We start from the raw sequence: 13,605 nt of genomic DNA, 5'->3' as shown, positions 1-13,605 counted from the left end.
ACAGAAATAAATAGAGTCAAAGTGCAAAATTTAAACTCTCATAACTTTGAAACTTTTATAGATAGATTTTTTTTTTAATTTTTTCTATGTTTGTGGTACCTTACCCTACATGGCATTTGTCTTTGAAGCGGGAGTTCTGACGCACTCTGTATGTGCATACCATGTAGAACGTGACTCCTTCAATTTTTAGAACGCGATATCTCAGGAATGGTGATTGTTAGAAAAAAAAGTATAAGGACCACTTTGTAGATAATTTCAAGATCTATATTTTTTGTCTGGGCAACTTTTTTGATAAAACTTACCGTTTTCGAAAAAAATCTAAAAAACGTCAAATTTCGACCTTTGACCCCGAATAACTTTTTTAGCACACATGGGATCGATGGGGATTTTTGACACTTTATTCCTAATGGTGAACTCAATATCTCCACCAAAATTTAGCTCTGTCGGAATTTTAGTTATTTAAAATGTTTATTTTGACCGGACTATATAAAAACTTTGAGGAAAAAGGATGTATATACAGAAAAAAGTTATTTAGCAAAAGATACAAGTAGGAATTATGATGATTGGCAATAAATTTTGTGTAATTGATTGATATGAGCTCAAAGTTAATGCATTTTATAAATTCTTCTTTAGCTTTAGTTTCAAAATTGTTACTTTTTCAACTCGTTCCTCAAAAACGATACACAAGACACTAATTTAATTGCTTTCTTTCCGAGGTTCTTTCTCATTCATGTTTATTTTGTATTCTTGTCCACTTTTTTGCTAAAAATTAATAATGTTTACCAAACCTGCATTACAAATTGCGTCTACATTTTAACGGGCCCTTTTTCTAACTTCCTGCTTGCGAACTATTCGTTTCCAAATTTCGAAAAACTGTTAGTGTACTGAATTTGTTTCTTTTTTGGTGTTTAGTCTCTAAATTTTCTTAGACGATTTTTTGTATTGACGTTTAATGACACTGTTTTCAAATTAATTCAAAAAAACCGGAACTGCCAACTTCCTTTATTAAAATTACCATGAATGAATTTACTAGTGATGCCAACATTAAGACTGTTTGGCATTTCCATTTAAAAAAAAAAAACAGACTTTAGATTCCATAATGGAAGAAATATCGCTGGAACATCCTGTAGATAAAAGAAACTTTATTTAAATGAAAATCAATTTTGATTCTTGGTGGTGTTATTGCCGTTGACATTCCTCATTGGTATTCCCTCGGCTCGATGAAATTCTTCTCGACTCAGCGATTTTGCTAAAACCAGCAATTTCGGTTCGAGTAATTGACATAAAATATCAAAATGCTATTGTGTGACTTCCGCGTGAAACAATTGGATTTGCTCACAGTTTAGCAGCCGTGACCGTGAGTTAAAATTAATATTATGTAAGGAATTTGTGAAAATAAGTTGGGGACAGAGGCAAGAATGCCATTCAAAACATAATTAAGCTATTTAAGATTTTGGTGGGTTATTGGGCCATGAATGTTATWTTTTCTAGCAAAAAAAGATCGTTTGGGAGATAATGTTGGAAAAATAAATAGCTCTGAGTCGGCGTCTGCATACAAAAAATGTGTACAATGGTAATTAGCTGGAACCCTTGTTTACGTAATGCAAGTTAATGTCTGTTGTTTCTCGCGAGATAAAATTTCTCATAATCATGGCCAGAATACATATTTCCTGGCATTGTGACTGATTTGGATGATTTTAGGATAATTAATTGTTTTGTGTAAGATTTTAACTCCAACACATATTTATCACTTTCATAGAAATATTAAGCTTATATTTAGTATTACACAATGTTTCAAAATAAAGTCTATAAAATTTAGAAAGGTAGAGGATTAAACTTAAACCCTCACTCTTTTTACAAATATAAAGGTATTTAACTTATTGGTGTCTAAATTCAAGATATTTTGTCAAATACGTATTTTAAATGTATAACACCAAAATCTTCCGTTATACGACACTAGCTGAACATCCTTATTCCTTAAAATGTCTTTTGAAGAGCTGAATACGAATTTGAAATCTGTTTGAATTTTTATTGAGAAAATCGCCATTGAAATTCTGAAAATGATTTTTCTTATGTTGGAGTATTTTAGTAGCATTTTTTTCTCAAAAAAAAAACTTTAAAGAGGAGGCAGTTTTCACTGATTTCCTGTTACAAAATTGCCAAAACATTTGTTTTTATTGGTCTAACTTTTTTTATGCAATCAAATATTTTAAGTATTATTTTTCATTACAATCTTTGCAGTTAATTCAATTTCTCATGTATCTATAACACATTAAAAACGGTTTTTTAGTTATTAAAATTGATTTTCTGTTCAAAATCTTGGCATTCCAGTGAAATTTGATCTCCTGAATATCGAAAATACAAATTACGTGTTATGAGTTTCCACAAAGTGAAAGAGCACCTACAACTCCAAACAGATCAAATTTTCGTAATATGGAACATGAAAAAAAGTGATTATAAGAAAAAGTAAGAACGACAGAATTTGCTAGGAGCACTTCAAAAAATATAGACTATATGTTTTACCGACGAAGAGAGCGAAAATAACACTGGTCAACAAATTTGAATAAATTTTCGGTAACATTGATTAAACTACCTTCCACTTTTATGATTTTTCACTCTAATTTCGAAAATTTTCACAAAAATGTCTCATCACGTATCATTCGTATGTTACCAACTTCGTTCTGACACCTATGTTAAAGCAAAAGAGTACTGAAAATAATTCAACTATTTAATTCATTTTATTATGAGCATACAATATTTTAATAAACTAACTTTAGAAACATTTAAAAAGTCATATATTACAATAAAAGAGTAAAATCTCAACATTTTTTTTTGTTAGGTACGTTACTATCGCGTTTTAAAAAAGCTAACAGTAATTGCTCATCATGGAAGGGTTCCAGCGGCCTTGATAGCATTCTTTCAGCTTTCTGATGTCTTGGTGAAACCTCTCTCATTGTTCGTCATTGACAGCCCCCAGATTTATTGGAAAAAAATCTAAGTGGGAGTGCAGAAAATGTATTAATTAAATTATTGGTAAAAAATGCAACAAACAAATGGTACGTGTTATCAAAAAACTAAATGCATTTTATTATTTAGGAAGTAAAAAACTACTATTGACCAAATGTTCATCAATGTTACCGTTGTTGACCTGTGTAATTAAAATTTTGGTGCATAATGTTACAGTATTATGATAAAAGAGTAATTTTGTACATACTTGTTTATTACATGTTACGACTATTGATTTCTATGTAAGAATTTGGGCCATGAAAGTATCAGATAAACATTTATTACAATACCCTTTTATGCTAACTGGAAAAAAAACCTTGTTAAAAAGTTTGAAAATCACCTAATGAGGATAAAACTCTTTTATACTATATGTTACATACATTTTCTCCAGTTTTTTAACATATGGAATAATAAATTATGTCTTAGAAACATTATCATTTGGCAGGAAGATTGCATTTAAGTATTTAAGTATATCAATAATAGGTAACAAATAATTAACGAGGCACTAAAGTTGATTTTTTATCACGAATATGGAGTTATTATTTTCCGATTCGAGAAAAATAGACGAGGAGAATAACCATAATAACCAATGAGAATAAAAAATAACTTTAGTGCTGAGGTAGCACTCTAGTATGTATTACATTTTAATTATGTAAGAATTTGAAAAACTATGCAATGGATGTGCATACTTTACGAATTATTTCGTTGACTTGGCTAATTTTAGAAAATTCTTTTTATCAATATTTTTTGATAGAAACCATCAAACTAAAAACTTTTTCTAACATAAAGAAGACTTTTTTAAGAACTTCAAGAATATTCTTGATTTTTTTATTAAAACTACAAATATTTTAAATCAACAATGTGACTTTTCATTTTTCTTTTTGATGCGAGTATTTTGAAGCTTGTTGAAATGAAAATAAAAAGTCTTGTGAATATTATTTTCCTCATATTTTATAAATTGCATCTGTTAATTAATCAGGGGATAATAAAAAGTAATTTATTAAGGGTAAAAGTTACGATTATCGATTTCACCATGATAATTTAGGTCATGACAGTGTGAAACAAATTATTACAACCCCTTTCCCTCACAAATTAAGATAGTTGGTTGAAAAACGTTGTCTAACGACGTTTTAATGGTTTCTCAACTATTCGTTAAGTTAGTTTCAATCATAACCATTCCTAACTGTTGCTGTAAAAGCTGAATTCGAAAAATTTTTCCTTGTTTTATTGGGATTGAGTCAATATGGAATAATGATCGAATAGCAGCATCGGCAGCCACATACAATATTAATCTCTGGAGATTGGCAACATTTATCACCTGTCTCGACTCGTGTTAGTTTCACTCATGCAATAATCCACCTGTGAATTATAACTTATGTCATTGCCGGCGTATTTCGGATAATATCCGTAATTTAGTTTGAGACCCAGTTGCGCGACGATTTATTTCTCTTGTCATAATCGTTCGATTAATCCAACCAGAAGAACGATGAACAAATATGAAAAGAGATATTTCAAAGGGAGTAGTAATGTCATCCGTGGAGGAGTTTCCCCACACACATCAATTCTACTCGCTGTCATATCAACACCGACAGTGTACGAGACGTGCATTAACTTTGCAATCACTTAAGGAAGACGCGGCTTTATTAATCACCTAAGAGAAGACGCGCTTTTTTCCCAGTTGTTTGATATCTCAAAATGCACTTTTAATTCTCTAACATTTTGCAACAACAACTTTCCTCTCACAATTTTATGTCTAGCACCCAAGTTTTGATGCGCACTTATCTCGTGCAAGACATAAAAACTTATTTCATTATTTGCGCATTTTCTCAAGAAAATAACAACTTTTCGAGATTTGCGCTATCAAAAACAAATCAGGACTCAATTAATGAGTGATGAATTGATCGGTCGTGTCCCACGTAGTGGAAAATTTAATTTATATTTCACACAACCGGTGCAAAATAATTATTATGAAGATAAATTACAATTAATGGACAATCACGTGTAAACTGTCCTAAAATCACTTTTTATGCGTTTCGTTTAATTAATCGTCCACAACGAATTGTTTATTTGTAGACTTAATCCGACGAAGTCGGCTCAAGTCCACAATTAAAATGCTCCCGTGAAATTCTAATTTGTTTTGACAGTAAACAGGCCTCGATTAAAAATTCAAATGGAAATTAATCGAACATAAACACGACGTTRTTTTCTTGAGGGGAACCCCGAAAAGGCGAGAATTTGACAACGTAAGCGACCAATCAGAGGCATTGTCCTGTAACGGCCTACATTCTGTTCGAGGGTAAACGATTCGATTCAGTAATTATGTCTCATTATTAATTATGTCGTGCTAGTGCACGACAATAGGGGCTTCCGATTGGTTAGTGGATTATCGCAAGTTGCAATTTTCAAGGTGAGCTTCACGCAATCGGTGAATTTTCGCATTTTAGGCTTTTGTACGGTGTGTGATAAATAGTCCGCAGTCAAATTTTCACCAAACATTTTTCATCGACCCTTCGGAATTTCTGCCGGCATCGAATAAATAAAAAGGATTTTATAAATAGACCAACAAAAATTTTAGACAGGATTAAAACGAAAGCTCTGCTGCAACAACAATTTAAAGAAAATTCCTCGTGTTCGTAACGAAAATTAGGCGTTTTATTTTATACCGAAATGCATTAGCAAAGGCCATAAAACGTCTATTAGAAATTACGCACTCTAGGCATCGTAAAGCTCCGATGTTGGGTTATTTCTTGTAATGGCTCGCCCCATCACGATTCAAAATTTACTCGTATTGATTTTTAGACGAAAAACTTCTCGTAAATAAGGAAATAAATAATCCTCCGGATTCGTATTATTAAAAAATAAAATTGCAAGAGAAGGAATTTACAAGCTCGCAATTCCTTTATTCGACTGGAAAGCATTGGTAAAAATATAAATGTACAATATTAAATACATAACCACCTACAATTCACAATTAATGGCCTCGCTCGAAAGCGTCCATTACGTCCTTTTAATAACGGTGATATAAACTTTATTATTATGAAGCAGGAAATAGCGCCCTTTATACAACTTCCACACAATCCATTCGAATGATAAAGGGACTATTTTGGGTAAAATAGCCGGTTGTTATCCTCCTCCTGTGATACTTGTAAAATATCACCTGATAACAACAATCCGAATTGATTCAAACATTAATAATAAAGTCTTACCCTCGTCGGTAAATCGGGGATCGTAACCCCGATTTTGTTTCACTTTTCTGTTTCTTTTTCATGCCTTCACCTGTGCTTTGCTTTCTGGCGGAAGCTATTTTTAGGCGAAAATACGCAAGGTCATAAAATTTATGCATCGATCTAGCAAACGATAAAAAGAAAAATTTACTCGACACAGTCACGGAGCGAAATATTGCTGACCATCTCTCGTGGAAAGTGCGGCGATTTTAATCACGAAGCATTAACGCTCTCGTGTGATTACATCGCGATAAGCCGAATTATAACAGCTTGCGATGAGGGCTTTATCGATGGGGTGGAAAAGTAAGATTGATATCGGACGGTTTTCAAAGCTGTGATGGAAAATTGAAATGTCAAAAACGCACGGAGTCATCTCGAGAGTGTGAAACAGTCTGAAAAGAAAAGAAAGAGGTGGGCGACAGGTCTTGAGAGAAATCTATTGCATTTCTCAAAATGTAAAGCTTGTGTCGAAAAAGACGACGTGTTTAGAGACAAGATGATTTTAAGGGCCTAAATCAAGAAAACAAGCCCTGAAAGCTGTTTGGGTTTGAATGAATTCTACACTATTCTCAATTTAGTTTATATTAATATTACTAAATTGACCCAACAATAAATAGTTACAATTTTTTATGAAGTATATAGTTTTTTTAAACGGAAATTACCAAGCCAAAATTTGATGAAACAATTGTTATCGTATTTATTATTTAGTTTTAAGTCAAACATTTTGGTTTAAAAATTTTTTATTATTAGATTTTTTTATTTCTAGTTCATTGATATCTAATTTTCTTGTTCTCGGAGATTTTTTTTCAATTTTCAATGCCTGTTTTAAGTTCATTTTCTGCTCTTTACATAGTTTTTTTCAAAATGTTTCTTCGCATTTATTTTTCTTTTCAATTTTTTTAGTATCATTGTAATTTTGTTATCATACTTCGTTTTTTTGTCAGGTTTCTCAATTTTTTATTATTACTTGCTTCTCAATTTTTTATTCGCATTTTTTTATTGTTGATTTCTTATTTGAAACATTTTTTTTTTAGTTTAGCTATTTTTTAGCATTTTCCAGTCCTCCTTTCCTATTGATATCCAATTTTCTTGTTCTCGGAGATTTCTTTCTCAATTTTCGATGCCTGTTTGAGGTTTGTCAATTTCTACTCTTTACATAGTTTTTTCTTCGCATTTATTTTTTTTCGCATTTATTTTTTTTTCTCAGTTTTTTTAGTGTCATTATCATATTTCGTTTTTTTGTCATCAGGTTTGTTAATCCTTTTTTATTGTTACTTGCTTTCCAATTTTTTATTCGCATTTTCTTCATTTTTAATTTCTTTTTTGAAACATTTTTTTGAGTTTCTCTATTTTTAGCGGTTTCCAGTCTTCCTTTCCTATTGATATCCAATTTTCTTGTTTTAGGAGATTTCTTTCTGAATTTTCGCTGCCGGTTTTAGGTTTGTCAATTTCTACTCTTTACATAGTTTTTTCTTCGCATTTATTTTTCTTCCCAGTTTTTTTGGTGTCATTGTAATTTTATTATCATATTTCGCTTTTTTGTCATCAGGTTTGTTAATCTTTTTTATTGTTACTTACTTTCCAATTTTTTATTCGTATTTTCTTCGTTTTTAATTTCTTTTTTTTTATTTTTAGCGTTTTCCAGTTCTCCAATTTTTGGTTAATTTTCAATTGACAAACGTATGTATGTGCTTAATCTCATCAGTTGTCTGATTTAACTTTTCTAATTTTAATTTTTGATAGATACATTGATGAACAGTTCATTTCGTTCACCCAATTTCCCTGACAGATTAAAAGTGTAAATTAGTCTTTAGGTTTTCCTAACCTTGATTCAGAGTTTTGATTAACTTTTGTCATGTTGACAAAACTACTACTTTTTACCTTTGTCCTTTGAAATGGAAGCCCTTGGTATGCCCAAAAGTATAGAGACACGTCTATGAGACATACCTTCTTGTATGTACCAAAGAGATAATTTTTATTTTATTAAACACACTTACTGCTGGCATGTTCGAATTTGATTAAATTTGACAATACGTATTTGAATGTCAGTTATCATGACAATAAAGCACAGATTTTTGTGAATTCACAGAAATTGGGTGGACGAAATTCACTGTCCATCACTGTACTTAATAAATAAATATTATCTATTTTATTCTTCGACGGTGTCAAAATTTACGGTTTTTCTCCCGTGTAAGCAAGTTTTGACAACTGTTTGGCATTTCTCAATACGATTATTTTTAAAAGATTTAAAGCAAGCTTAAGCCTTGTTGAGTCTAATTCGAAGAATTAAGTCGGACACTTTATTCCACCTCTTGGATGATAAATCCACTCGGTGAAATAACGCGTCCGATTTACACGCAAACTCGTAGAATAAATAACTATTTTGTAGCTTTTTAGTTTTCTGAAAATAGTGAAAACCTAAACCTGAAGTCATTGTTTGGGATTTGTACAAGGTAGAGTTTAGGGGACACCTTTTCACCAAATATTAATTTAGTTATGTTCAAGTTCAAGTTTTATTATTGAATTAGTTGAGAAATTTAAGATGTTACGTTTTTAATCTATGCATATTTCGGTAAAATATTAAACACCTCAATTGAAAAACTGTATAAAACATAAATCCAAAACTTATTCTTTTCTTATATTTTTATTTTTGCTGTATGTTTTTGAATTATTACTTTTACGCGTCCTAAAAATAGCCGGCTTCCCTTAACCATAAATCGCCTTCTTTACAACCCCCGACATGTATATTAATCGCCGCATTATCATAAAATCAACAAAGTGTTAATTATCCCTTCCGAAAAGTCTTTGCAACTCCTTTCTTGTCGACTCGATTCGTCCCTCATTAATCCACCCTGAACCACTCTGATAAGACTCGCGTCGTTTCTCTTTTCCTCCTCTAACCCACATTGAATTTCTCCCTCGTACGTGTATGAAATTCATCCGTGTAGCGTAAAGTTTACTTTATTGCGCTACCTGGCACCTGGTAGATCCACGATCGTGTAGGCCAAGTAAGCGACGCGAAAGCGTGTTTGGTTGCGGAGTTCCCGTGAGTGATAAAAATGTGCGGATTCTATCGGCGGAGAACATCAAAAATGTAAAATTATTGCATCTGCAACAGCACGAAACGATTGAGGACTTCCCCGAATCTCGGTAAGTGATATCTCAGGCGAGGCGAGGCCTCGAAACCAAATCTAATTGCCGACAATCTAGAAATTTAATTACCGACACCTGCTTTACCCCCGAGGCCGCTCGCATGATTTATAAATAAAAATTAATTAAAACACGGTTGCATTTGCTATTTTAATACCGTTGCTTGAATTTTTCTCTTGACTGTCTCGAGAGTCTTAAATTTAAATTCCATGTCAGTGTTATAATCACTCTCATAACTTTTTTCTTATCATAATAACATTATAACGCTTTTAATAAATGTACTTTCGTCTGCAATAATTTACATCTAATGATCCCCCGTTCTCATTATTGCTCGTTATAGTTTTATATTTAAAATAAAAATTGTGTTTGTTGACATCAATCATCCTTTGTGTCCTTTTCGAGTTGAGTTCTATTTGATTTTGTAATAAAGGATAGTTTTCTTGACGTCTATCTTTTTAAAAATGTTTTAGTGCACCTGCTGCTAAATTCATTATGTATACTTCGGTCCGATTTAATCAATATAGACTAGGCTTCGTTTCGTATAGAATTTATTATTCGAGTTTGAGAAAGTCGGCGCTTGGTCATGGTGCCATATTGACGTTGATGAGTTGCAATTTTTGTAATAAAAAAAAAATGAAACGAGGAAAAAATATATAGCGAGTAAAACATAATGAAACGACGTGACCTATTTTCTGCATGGCAAATGGCAGTCTGGGTTAATTTACGAGTTTACTTTGGACGACCACAAATCCTGATCTTAATTTCAAGAGTATTGTTGGTTGCAGCGGCTGGAGAATATCAACTAGTTGGCCCACAATCGTAGACGAAAGCACAGCTTCATTTTCATTTTTTTAATACAAAGTATTCTACTGCGTTTTATCAAAAACTTAAAGGATTGTTTATGTAATCGAAAATATTTCTAAGAAAGTAAGAATTTAACAAAACTCAAAATTGCTATTTTGCCAGGTTTATGAAAGATTTTTATTAATTTTTAGCTAATAAAGGAATAAGAAATAATGAACTTGTTCTATAGAAAGTACTACTTACATTAAGTTATACAACTTGGGTAAAAAAAAATACAAAACATATTTTTCCAAAAAGGCAATTTTGAAATGAAATGAGACATTTGTTACATTGACTCTAGATACGGTTAGATGATATCCACTTGTTTGTCGTCGACATAAATATTCAATATAAAATTGGATTAGAACGTCGGATAAGAAAAGCAATAAAATCAAATCTCTTTGTTATCGATACACGATTTATCTCTTTAGCGGAAATAACCCAAAATCAGATCCATTTTCCGTCATTTTGCCCTTTTGTACCCTTAATCCCCCCACCGCAAGCGAAAACGCTGAAACAAACCGTTTTCCCTTTGTACAAAATTTCCGCAAGGTCGACAATCGTATTGTCCCCAAATCCCCGTCGCTAATCACCCCTTTATTCATGTTTCTATTTTATTTTCCAGACAAGAAAATCGTCCCACCCCCCAGTGAGTCGCCCGTCTGCAAGTCGGCATCGGTGAGGGTAAGTTTTCCTCATAATTCGAAACGAAATCAAATAGCCAAATAAACCATCACGAAACACGCGATTCAACCGGAAACACGTGATCATTCAGAAAAGAAGCTAACGTGCATTTCGCCCGGAAAAACACTCCAGAGATAAATTGTTATCGATGCGAACTTTTTCGATGTTGCGGCGGCCTCGTAACGGGGGCGTTATTTATACTACTCATTAAATTATCGGGATCGATCTACACGAAGATGGTACTTGGCTGTGAATCGATTTTGTAGCGTGCTGCACGATTTTTGCATGAAATTCGACTAAATGGCGTGCCCGAATTATACAGGGAGATTCGAATAAGTAATAACACAGACAAGCTATATTTAACCCTGAGGGAGCAATTCAATCGATCTGAAAATTATTATTAGACTGAAATAAACAGAATGGTCATGAAGATTTGGTGTGCACTTGGATTTTTCTCATTTGCATTTTCTTGAAAAGTGAAAACGCTTCCGTGAGACAACAAAAACTACAACAATTGCAAAACGTTTTAATTTATTCCACTGACTTTTCCTAAATCAAATATCAACCACCAAGTTTTAAAGTTTGCTTCACTGTTGTGTGTTTTTTAAAGTAGATATTATCTACATTATTGCTTGAGTTAGAGCCAGACATGTCTATAAAATGTGAGAAACACTAAAAATGTCAATCTTCAAAGATGAACGACCCTTTTTCCTATTAAGGAGTAGTTCTCTAAGCGTAATCATACTTTGCCATAAATTCCCGTTTTTACTACCTTTATCTTTATTTCCGTTATGTCGTCTAAAATAAAATAGTCGTACTATACACCAACTTTTATTTGAATTTTTATTTCCGGGAGTAAAAAATCCGCCACAAACTTTCCAGACTTACATCCTTTAGCTCATTGGAGTCCTTGACCTAGAAAAAAGTCAACAGGAAGTAATTTTTAAGCAGCGAAAGTTGCAAATAGGCGGAAAGAAAAGTTGGAGCGCATTAGTTATTCCCGAGTTTCTTTTAAATTTGATATTGACATGAGAGATATCGTAAAATACATATATCACAATAAAACGAAAATGAAAGAGTCGAGAGAGAAAACAAGTAAGCACAATTGTATTAAAAATGCCATCACATTTTACGAGTCTCAGATGTAGTATCTTTAATTTTAATAAAGTCGAATTTTGATCAGCTTGAGACAGGTGACGCTACTGAAAGATGATTTGTTTTTCAAGAGGCTACTATCGATTTTGTTCGAATCTTTTGAATAAAAATAAAGCTGCAGCGTTCGCTCCTTTGGTGTAATTTGAATCCTGCATTTGTGAGTCTTGGAATAATTAAATTTGGTAATGAAATCACGTCGAGGTTTGATTTTTCCAAATAGTCGATAATTATTGTCTTGGAACTCGTCGGTGGTCATTAATGTAATATGTTATGTCTAAATTGTCTTGGATATGTGTTGATGTGGATTCTTTGCTGTTTTTGGCATTGGCTCAAGATATCTTGGCAAAAACATACGACAACAAATAGACGACCACTTGCATATTTTACAAAATTTCAGATTAAAGGTCGTGGGGAAACTAATTGCGGATTTTTCGAGAATCACTTCCGAATCAATTCTATTTCTGGTTGATTGACTTGTTCAAAGTGCTGATTCATTGTGGTTTTAAAATGTTTAGCTGATGGAGGGATGACGGGTCACGAAATTCTATTTTAATTGGAAAAATGTAATTAGTAAGAGAACGAATTTAGGTATTATTCCAGAAGTGATGATTAGAGGGATATTTTGAATACAATCCCCAGAGCAACAACCCGCCTCTTTTAGTTATTACTCTTGACACGATATGTACTAATTGAAACAAAATACCCTATAAATAGTTGCCGTAGTTATTTTTTATGTTGAAATAATAAACGAAGAAATGTAACAAATGCCTTGTGTTTTATTTCCCATCCTTGTCAAAAAAAGTTGGCAAGTAAAAATTACAATTTTAGACGAATTTTTGATAAATGATTCACATAAATTTCTCTATATAAAATATTTCAAGATCTTTTCGGAGCAAATTTTTAAATAAAATATTCTAAAAATATTTTTGTATATTTTTAGCACAACTTATTATTTCTTTCTTTCTTCTCCTGTCCATAAAAAAATACATAAACTATTGTTCCACCTACAATTCAGAAATAAAAAAATTAAAACAGTTTTATTCTGATTTAGAATTTAAGATCGTATTAGCAAAAATATTTGTTGTAAAAGAGAAAACCATGGCTAAGATCCACCAGTGGCGTACTTTGTAAATCATGTAAAAGTCATATCTTTTGGACAATAATACAGAAACTATAGATTTCCGGATTAAATTAAAAAAAAATTCTTTGATTTTATGCCAAAACTGCAAAGGAAAAACATTTTTTGTTTCACCTGAAATGAGCAAATCTGAAATTAAAACTTCATTATTCTGATTCATTGGAAGGAAAAGTTCATTGTTTTCTTGATTTTGGATTCGTAATAATTTTTTTCTGTGTTTTAAGTTCCACCACATTGGCGGTTTTATTTTTTTGACAACGATGTCACTTTGAGAAATGAGTCAAATAACAAAATATGTATTTGAAAAAACTCACAGAAATAGCTTTAAGATGAAAAAACAAAGTAATTTTATAACAAGAGCAATCATTATTCAGTGGCGTAACTAGAAAATTTGCCCCCCCCCCC

General features: G+C 32.1%; 1 protein-coding gene across 3 annotated transcripts in view; it reads left to right on the top strand.

The window, feature by feature from the left end:
* Positions 1-13,605, top strand: part of LOC123013429 (pleckstrin homology domain-containing family G member 5) — a 58,540-nt gene that overhangs the window by 5,602 nt on the left and 39,333 nt on the right. For 2 of the 3 annotated variants that reach the window (XM_044411926.1, XM_044411927.1), the window contains exon 3: positions 10,849-10,907. In XM_044411926.1, coding sequence (XP_044267861.1) covers positions 10,849-10,907 — 59 coding nt within the window. Of the gene's footprint in view, positions 1-9,331; positions 9,381-10,848; positions 10,908-13,605 lie in introns of those variants that run through there. The other variant, XM_044411929.1, reaches the window with a different exon arrangement.

The sequence above is a fragment of the Tribolium madens genome, unplaced genomic scaffold (genome assembly GCF_015345945.1).
Source record: "Tribolium madens isolate multiple individuals breed KSU strain unplaced genomic scaffold, Tmad_KSU_1.1 Scaffold_96;HRSCAF=242;Tcas5.2_LG5, whole genome shotgun sequence".
NCBI classification, from domain to species: domain Eukaryota; kingdom Metazoa; phylum Arthropoda; class Insecta; order Coleoptera; family Tenebrionidae; genus Tribolium; species Tribolium madens.
The sequence above is the reverse complement of the archived record's forward strand: the minus strand, read 5'-3'. Positions and strand labels throughout refer to the sequence as shown.